The sequence below is a fragment of the Galeopterus variegatus genome, unplaced genomic scaffold (genome assembly GCF_000696425.1).
Source record: "Galeopterus variegatus unplaced genomic scaffold, G_variegatus-3.0.2 Scaffold601, whole genome shotgun sequence".
Taxonomy (NCBI): domain Eukaryota; kingdom Metazoa; phylum Chordata; class Mammalia; order Dermoptera; family Cynocephalidae; genus Galeopterus; species Galeopterus variegatus.
Window position 1 is genome coordinate 101,724 of NW_007726712.1, and position 9,419 is coordinate 111,142.

A 9,419-nucleotide genomic window follows, 5' to 3' on the forward strand; every position below is an offset into this window, starting at 1 on the left:
ATCGGGCTCTCCAGGCAGCCATGCTGGATGAGCCCCCATGTTGTTTCACATCCCCATGGAACTCATAAGCAGATTTTGCACTCTATTAATCCACATCTGTTTGCACGTCCCTGCTGTCAGCGGCTTCTGTCTAGGGAGGTAGCAAGCATCAGTGAAAGGAGTGTGGGCTCTGGAGGGACCAGCCTGATGCACCCTGGCTTCTCCACCCCCGCTGGGGACCTTGGTCCCTTTAGACTCTTTTCATCTAGAACAGTCCCCACCTTTTTTTTCCTCCATGACTGACTTTTTATAAAGAGTCCAGAATGTAGACTTTGGATTTGTCCAATTGTTTCCTCGTGGTGTTTTTTTCTTTAAACTTTTTATTATGGAAAATTTCAATTTCATACAAAGTAAACAGAACAGGAGCTCGATCTATAAAAGGGGGGTGCTGAGAAGGGCACCCACCTTGCAGGTTGTGGGAAGGATTAGTGACAAGTGGGAAGTGCCTGGCATGCACTGGCCTGGAAGGCATGGAAGCCGCTGGATGGTGATGAAGGTTGTGATGATGAGGGTGATGTGTGGGTCCCAAGTCTGTGCTTTCTGTCCCCCTCATTAGGCTGAGAGTGCCCCCCGCTGGTGGCACCGCTTCCTTTCTCCTCTGCCTTCCCCATCCTCTCCCTGCAGCTTCGCCTTCCCCCCACCCCAAAGAAAGTTGAACAGGACACAAAGATAAACTACTCGACAGATCTGGAGGGGCAGGGCTGGGGGGCTCCAGACAACACTCTCCAGAACCACCAGGTCACCCAGTTTGGCTACGCCCACTTGAAAAGAAGTGGGATGTCTCCCTTGGGGTCCAGCTCTCCCACCCTGCCCTCACGCCACCTCCACCCCCAGCCTCTCCCCTACCTCACGTTGTCATGTTTCTGGATGTAAATCTTATGGAACATCATATCCTCCTGCTTGGCATTGATGTCTGCTTTCATCTCCATGGCAACATGACGGGGAAGGACAGACAGCAGAAGCCGCTCCTGCGGAGGGAAGCGGATGCTTTCGTCACCATTTCGTCCATCTGCCCAGCAAGACCCCTCTCCTCCATACCTCTGCCCCTGCCTGCAGGGCCCTGGAAAACCTCTCGGGCCCTCCCGAGACTCATGGGGCCAACATCTGTGTATGTGGTGGTCGGGACAATGGAGTTAAGTCCCACAAGATACCTGGCCCCCACCTTCCTGGTCCTTCCTCCAGGCTTGCCCCCATGCTGCGCCAGGAAAAAGCTCTCCTGGTGAACCCAGGAGTATGAGCATTGTGGGTTAGAACTATGGATGTCACCTGAGACTCTGTGTGACCTCGGGCAAATTACTGAACTTCTCCGAGCCTCAGGTTCCTCAACTGTAAAATAGGGATGGGACTGTTGAGAGCATCCAATGAGAAATATTACTGAGCACCTGCCATGTTCAGGCATCGTTCTGGGTGCCAGGAGTTATAACCATGAGCAGGACAGTCAAAGTTCCTCCTTCACAAAGCTCGCAGTCTCTTGGGGGAGAAGGCTTCATGGAGACCAGAAGATGGGGTGGGGACGAGGCTGCTCCAGTTCCACGTGGAAACAGTGGCCCAGGAGAGAGGGAAAGTAGCTGACTTTGAGAAACCAAGAAATGTCAAACCAGCCATGGGGGAGGTGGGAGAGAAGCAGGGACAGGGGACAGGCTTATCGTGGAGAGTCAGGCAGCCCATTATGCGGCTGCTCTTCACCCCTTTCTGCATTCTCCTCCTGGGCCTGCCCAGCTCCAAGATGCCGGCTGCCTCCCGCATGGGCGTCCTCATCTCCGCTCCACAGCTCACTGTCCGTGTCGCGCTGTGCCAGGCTCACTCATGGGATTTCCTCACCTCCAGCCTTTCATTCTGGCTGCCTCCAGCCCCCCTCATTCTCCAGTCCTTCACTCTGCACTGGACAGACGCTGGGGTTACCCTCCCATGTGGGCCTGAGACTCTTCTCCTGTTTCTGTGTTTTTTCTGGCTCCTCTTTCTCCTCCAGGCTCCAAAGAGAACACATCCCCACCTCTGTCCCCTTCCTGTTCACTCTCAGCCTCAGGGAGCAAATCCACTGCCAAGGTATCCACCTTCAGGTCTAAGGTCACCTCCCATATCCCGTCTCCCATCCAGGGTTCACCTAATCTCCAGCTGCCCACTTGGGTGTCTTGTCACCACCTTGACATCATGCCCCAAACCACACTCACCTCCCACATTTTCATTGCCCAAGGGTTCTTCTCCAGTTCCTGCCTTTGCCCACAATGCCCCCATCCTCCTGCACTAAGGTCAGGAGGCTGCCTGTGTAAAGTGCTTTTACTTTTCAGAATTCATCCTCTCCCCATAGCCCCAGGCCCTGTCCAGCACTGATCGGGTCCTGCTGAGTGAGAAACAGTTCTCACATTTGTCCCTTCTCTTCTGTGTCCTCCTCCACTGCGTGCGCACAGTTCTCACCCAACTCTGGGATTCTGGTAGTGCCACCCTGGCCAGACAGCCTCCCCTCAGCCCTCCCTGCTGCCTGTACAGCCCCAATCTTTCCACGCACCGCCTTTGTCACATCACTCCCCTACTCAACACCTCCATGGGTTCCCTGGTTCCACCAGCCACACCACAGATGGATTCTTCCAGGCCCACTGAGCTGATGCTTCCTTATTCCCACTGCGACCCTTATCCACCCACCTCTTCCTGCTCCCCGCCCTCTCCCGAGCAGCCTCCCACCAACCCGGCCTGGCTGCTGTCCTTTTCCTCACTGAACCCCCTCTGCACTGTCCCAGCCTCAGCTTCTACCAGGTCCAGGCCACCTTCAGGTCCAGCCTGGCTGACCAGGAAGCTCTGAATCAGTGTCTCTGTCTCCATGCCTGCTGCCTCTGATCCATCCTCCCCCTGCAAGCAAGAGAGCGTCTTTTCTTTTTTTTTTTGGTTTTTTTTTTGTCTTTTGTCTTTTTTCCGTGTCCGGCAACGGATCGCAACCCTCAGTGTCGCCCCCGTACCGGACCGGGGACCGGCAACGGGATCGCAACCCTCGGCGCCGCTCCCGCGCCTCGCTCAGCCAGTGAGCGGGAACCGGTCTGCATGTGGGATCCGAACCCTCGGGCGGGAGCGCCGCCACGCTTCCCAAGCAGCGCACTATCCAGTGCGCCACCGGGCCGGCCCAAGAGAGCGTCTTTTCTAAAACACACACCAGACCATCCTCATCTATGATTCTGAAGCTTCCAGTTTCAGCCCATGTCCCCAGCATGGCCTCAGGGTTTCCGCAATCCGGCTCCTCTCTGCCCTTCCACCTCCTCTCCCAGCATCCCTGAATTGAAATCTGTACCCCATTCCTGACAGCGAACCATGGGAAGTTCCCCCAGCTTCTGGGAGCGTTTCTCGTCTCTGTGCACAAGCTCCTCAGCTGGAATCACCACGTCACATGCTGCTCCTAACTCTCCTTGGGATTCTCCTCCTTCTCAGGAGGGGTCAGCTCTGGCTGCCAACATCCCCACGCCATCCCAGGTCTTCTTTTATGGAGTCTCTGATGATCTTGTATGTCAGTGGCCTGTCAACTGCGTTTCCCATTAGTGTATGAAGAAGAGAGTTCCTTGGGGATAGGAGCTGTGTCGTGGCTGGCACCACAGCCCAGAGCCCCTCTGTGGGTCTGTCTGGTCTCCCAAGCATCAGTAAATGTGGCCATTGAAGGCCATCTCATGTGAACTGAACTCTCAGCAAAGAGTTACTAGAGAGAAAAATATGAATTAAAGAACAATTCCATGAAAATGCAGGACAACTGGAAGAAAGTGTGCTGTAAATTATTTAGATTCATGAGAGGCCTCCCTACATTTATAACTCCTTCTGCGACTGAGGGCCAGGAGGAGTAGGCAGGGGTAGCTGGAGGTAGAGGGGCAATTCTGAGGCCCCTTGTCACACAGCACCCAGGAGCTTCCCCCAGGGAGTCCAAGAAGTTCTTTCTGCGTGGCTTGCTGGCTCAGGCTGGCTGAGGACAAGTGCCTGCCCCCAGGAAACAGGCTTCCCCTCCTCAGTGCCTTGGCCCCGAACATGGCACGGCAAAAATATTTTCTTACCCAACCCTGTGTGGATTGGGAGGAATGTCCAGCCCTCCAGGGCCAGAGCAAGGAAGCTGTGCTGAGCTGTAAACTGGTAATTGTTCTGGAGAAGGGATGAGGCCCGGAAGTGAGAGGGAACAGTCCCTAAAATGGAAGGGAAAGGAAGATATCCTGATCTCAGGTAAGAGACGCTAGGGCTTGGAGCAGGGACGAGAAGGGGCTTTTGAGGAATGCCAGGGCTTAGGGGGTGAGCAGGGTGCTGCATGCCAGAGGTGAGGTGGGCTTTCGACAAAGGACAGCAGGAGGACTCCGGGACACTGTTGAGCAAGCTCCCCTCAGCGGGCTTGACCAGGAACCCAGACAGGACCAAAAGAGTGAACGGGGAGAGATAAGCCTCAGCTGGTCAGCCTAAGTGGCGGCCTGGCACAAAGGCAGTGCTGGAGGGAAGCAGGACTGGTGGGGACTGGGGAGGGCCCGGAGAGCCACTGTGGAGCTCCACATCCTCGCTGTCGGCCTGGGTGTCACCAGCCACATCACCTTAACTCACTAGGATGCATCCCAATGGAGTCAGAGATGACCTGCTCCAGTGAAACTGCTCTGCCTGCAGGGTGGCCACAGCACGACTCCATGCTGGCCAGGAGGCATAGGTGACTACTGCTGTCTTGGCCATTCCCACCCCCTGACCCCTGCCATCCCCACCTTCCATGTTCACATCTGCATGGGGCCTGACACAGCATGTGCACACAGTAGGACTCCACTAATACTTGCTGAGAGTTTGCTGATATAAGAGGGGAGAGAGGATGCTCTGGTTTGGAGCAAGCTTATCTCATAAGAGCCCTGATGACCACATGTCCAGCAGGAGCCCTGTCACCCTGCTGACCTGCCCACACTCTCCCCTGGGGGTCTCCATGGCCTTGCTGGGCCTCCCGTGTGGGAGCTCTGTAGCTCCACACTGTCTCAGAATTACCAGACACAGGAGAGGAGAGTGTGGCCTGGACCTAAACCCCCGACAGGACCCCTGCCCCCAGGAAGGGAACTGCAGGCTGGAACACTGAGGCAGCCTCGGTCCCCTCCCACCCGTACCTAGGAGTGGTGCTCAGGGGCAGGTCCCTCTTTGCCCCAGGGCTCACTGGGGGAAGATCCCACCTAAGTCCATGCCCTGTAAATGGCCTGCCTCCCCTGGCCCAGGAAGGTCTGGGAAGAGATGGGACTCTTCCTTCTCTGAACCAACCAAACCCCAGAGGAAGAACGGCGTGGAGTGCCACAGGAGCTCACAGCTCCTGTCTCCTCTCCTTCTCCCCCAGCCCTCCCCTGGCGGGGCACCTTTATCCCAACTGGGAATGTTGACTGCTCTCACCACTCCAACCCATGGAGGAGGAGGGCTGGGAGGGAAGAGCCATCTCACTGCTTTGCTTGTTTGCAAGCCACAGCGATACCTGGGGAGGCTATGGGCAAGGGCAGGGGGGAGCTCTTCCTCCGAGTCCCTCCAAGAGGATTCCCACAGAGCCAGGAATGCTGGGCTCCCTCCAGGAGAAACATTCCCGGGTGGGCTTGGCTCCTCCCCAGAGCACAGCCAGTGGGGAGGGGTAGAGCCCGCCGGCGCCAGCTCAGCTGAGGCAGGGCTTGGGCCCAACCGCGCGGGGGCAGGAGGCCTCACTCACCTGCTGCTGGTTCTCCCGCTGCGAGTGGAGCCGCGCCTGGATACACTCCCGGGTCTCCTGGAAAGCCTGTCTCTGGGAGACCTCGGCCGGGTAGTGGGTGCAGACACCCACGATGTTGGTGCAGGAGAAAATGAGGACATTGGAGACAAGCTGCAGAGGGAGAGATGAACACACTGAGCTCAGGCCTGGAGCCCCGACCCGGATCCTCCCGGCCCCAGAGTATGGAGCCCCCACCCGCGCCCCAGCAAACACACACCCAGCTGCTAGCAACCAAATGCCGAGGAAACCCCACAGGCAGCTGACCACTGGCAGTGGCCAAGCAAAATCGGCCAGGCTCTGTGACAGCCTCGGAGCCCAAAGCTTGGCTGGCCAGTGATGGAGCATGGCCCTTGGGGATGACAAATCACTGAATAATCACACTGAGCGTGACCACAGCACCCAGAATTAAAAGGCTGAGTGGACTGATGATACTGTGACAGAGCTGTGTGTGCACTGGGGGCAGCAGGGGCCCTGCAAGGAAAGTTCCACAGGGAGGTGGAGCTGCGCTGTTGGAAGTGCAACGGAGTCCAGCACAGGACAGAGCGCTGCCCTCCACAGAGGGGCCTGAGCTGATCACTCCCCGGAGCTCAGCTCCAATGAACTGAGGGCTCACCAGCCACCAACCAGGTCCCCAGCACAGTGCTAAGCACTCTGGGGAGAGAAGGACATGATGCCCAGCCAGTCAAGATCAGGGTCCACGGCAGGTCTCCACTCCTTCCTCACTAGGCTTCCGTTCTTTCTCTGCACCAGCATCCAGGCTCCCTGACAAACCCACTCTAGCTGAACCCCTGCCCCTCATGGGTCCCCTTCTCTGTGCTTACTGAGATGCATGTGTGGAAAAATACTACCACCCCTCCAGGTCAGCAGAGACGAGGCTGGAATTCTCTGGAAAGGAATATTACTGAAAATCTAAGGGAAAACAAAACACAGTACAACACAACCCACAAAAGCAAGTTTAAATAGCACATTTCAAATCCCAGCAAACTGCTGTTTAATTTCTCTTGGCAGGTAGAACTCCCAGATATGTGAGTATACTGATCTTGGTCCTGCCCTGGCCGTGGGACCATGTGGGATAAGAGCCATGCAAAGATGCTCAGGCTTCTGGCTGAGGGGCTTTGGGCTACACCTTGGCACTCCCTCCAGAAACTTAACTCTCAGTCCCAACTCAAAGGGCAGCCCAGGTCAGCCCCCCTGCACCTTCTGTTGAGGCTCCTCCAGCCCTCGGGAGCCCTGTGTTAGTCTCACAACCTGGGGTGAGGAAGACACTTGTCCACTTGGATCCCAAGAGCCTTCCTCTGGGACTTCAGCTGCCTGGCAGGAGCCTGGCAGAAGACTCCCACACATCTCTCTAGGGTCTCTTTGTCTCTGGAATCTAGAAGTCTACCCTCAGCTCAGCGCTGCATTCTACCTGAAGGCTCTCCCTGCACAGCTGTGAGGTGGTCCTGACCTTCACCCAGTGTCCTCAGCCAGCCTAGGCCCAGAGGTCATGTGGGCTCCATGCCAGATGTGGTACCTAGATAAGTCTTAGAGTGTGTCTGCCCCAGTTCATACAGACAAAGAGACTTCCTCTTTCCATTTCAAAGTCTTCCTCTCTCCTGGTTGAAGGATGTTCTATCCCCCAGGTGCCTTCAGGGAAGGGGCAAGCTCAGATTACCAGCTCTACCAACTCTGCCGGCTCCTGGTAATGACTCATAACTACCAAGCCTCCCACCCCAACCTCATCCAACCCAGAATCCCATCACAGTCATTTTATATAAACACATGGCACAGAAAAACCCAACCTATTTATCACAAGGAAAGAAGACCCCTGTTCTACAGAAACGTATGATCCAGTTGAAGAGTGTTATGGACAAAAAGTTTGTGTTCCCCAGAATTCCTATGTTGAAATCCTAACCCCCAATGTGATGGCGTTAGGAGGTTGGGCCTTTGAGAGGGGATTATGTCAGAAGGGTGGAGCCTCATGAACGTGATTAGTGCCCTTAGAAGAAGAGACACGAGAACTTGCTGCCTTGCTTTCTGTCTCCGCCACGTGAGGACATGAGACGGCCATGTGCAACCACAAAGAGAGACCTCACCAGAACCCAACCACTCTGGCACCCCAATCCCGGACTTCCAGCACCCAGAGCTGTGATAAATACGTTTTTGTTGTTTACAAGCCACTCAGTCTACGGTATTCCATTACAGCAGCTTGAACTACCTAGGACAGGGAGATAAGTGATAAAAACAGAAGGGAAACCAGCAATGTGAAGCAGAGATCAATTCATACTGACCAAGGGGTGTGAGGGGAGAGGTGGGTGATGGCAGGAGACCTCTGGGCAGGCCAGGGTGGGCTGGGCATCTGAGTTGGGGGGCTGTCTGGTGAGACTGGCAGGCACAAGAAAGAGCCTCCCTGGAGAGAGTAGTGGGGAAGCTCAGGCATGGGAGACGCATGCCCCCAGGGTACTCTGGGCCCTTGAATAATTAACCTCGGCTCTCTGATTCTCCAGGAGAGGTCCACAGAGAGAAGATGTAGCTGAAAAGGCAGGCTGGAGCCAGACTGAAGAGGCATCTGAATGTCAGGCTGAGCAGGCCTGGCACAATCTTTATATGATAGGAGGCACTAAAGACTGCTAACCCAAAGAGCAGCAGATGAGCACATGGTTTCAGGAAGACTCATCAGGGGCAAGAGTGCAGGGAATGGAAGATGGGTTGAGACACTGCCACAGAAGCCCAAAATATGAGGGAATAAAGACCTGCATGAGGTTGGGTGCCATGGCCTGAAGTATTAATCAATGTAGTGACTGTGAGCAAGACCCTGAGAATAGGCCTCTGGGAAGTCACTGGGGACTGCTGAGAGGGCGGTAAAGAGAAAGAGAGAAGAAGGTGAAGGCTGGAGGTGTAGACTACAGGGAATTCTGAAAGATGTTCTACTTAGGAGAGATCAGTGTGAAAGGAGAAAGGAAAGTGCTGGATGATAAAAACAGGAGTGAGACCAGGCAAACTGGGAAGGAGAAAATGAGGAGCTAGCCTCAGACAGGATAATGCACCATGATAATGCAACATCCCAGGAATGAAGGCTGTTCAACTTCAAAAATCTACCAATGTGATTGACCACATGAACAGACTAAAATAGAATAACCATAGGGGCATTTCAATAGTTACTGAAAAAGCACTTGACAAAATACATGATTTAAAAAAAAAAAAACACTCTTACTAAATTAGGAATGGAAGGAAAGTCCCTTAATCTGATCAACGGTGTATACAAAAACCTACAGCTAACATTATATGTAATGGTGAAAGACTGAGTTTCCCCTAAGACTGGGAACAAAGCAAAGTTTTCCCCTCTTATCACTTCTATTCAACATCATACTGGACACCCTAGACCATGCAATAAGACAAGAGAAAGAAAGAAAAGACATACAGACTAAAAAAGAAGAAATAAAACTATTTCCAGATGACATGATTGTCTATGTAGAAAACCCAGAGAATCTACAAAACAACTATCAGAATTAAGATGCAAATTTAGAAAAGTCACGGGACACAAGATCAATTTACAGAAAGCAACCATTTCTATATATAAGCAATGAACAATTAGAAGTGAAATTTTTAGGGGGCCGGCCCGGTGGCGCACTGCTGTAGTGCGCCGCTTGGGAAGCGCAGCAGCGCTCCCGCCGAGGGTTCGGATCCCACATACAGA

At 54.2% G+C, this 9,419-nt stretch overlaps 1 protein-coding gene across 1 annotated transcript in view; it reads right to left on the reverse strand.

Annotated features, from left to right (window-relative positions):
• ADCY5 (adenylate cyclase 5) overlaps positions 1–9,419 on the reverse strand; it is a 154,380-nt gene that overhangs the window by 58,184 nt on the left and 86,777 nt on the right. Inside the window, exons 2-3 of the mRNA XM_008570416.1 lie at positions 5,705–5,854; positions 886–1,007 (exon numbers count right to left, since the gene is read on the reverse strand). Coding sequence (XP_008568638.1) covers positions 886–1,007; positions 5,705–5,854 — 272 coding nt within the window. The remainder of the gene's footprint in view (positions 1–885; positions 1,008–5,704; positions 5,855–9,419) is intronic.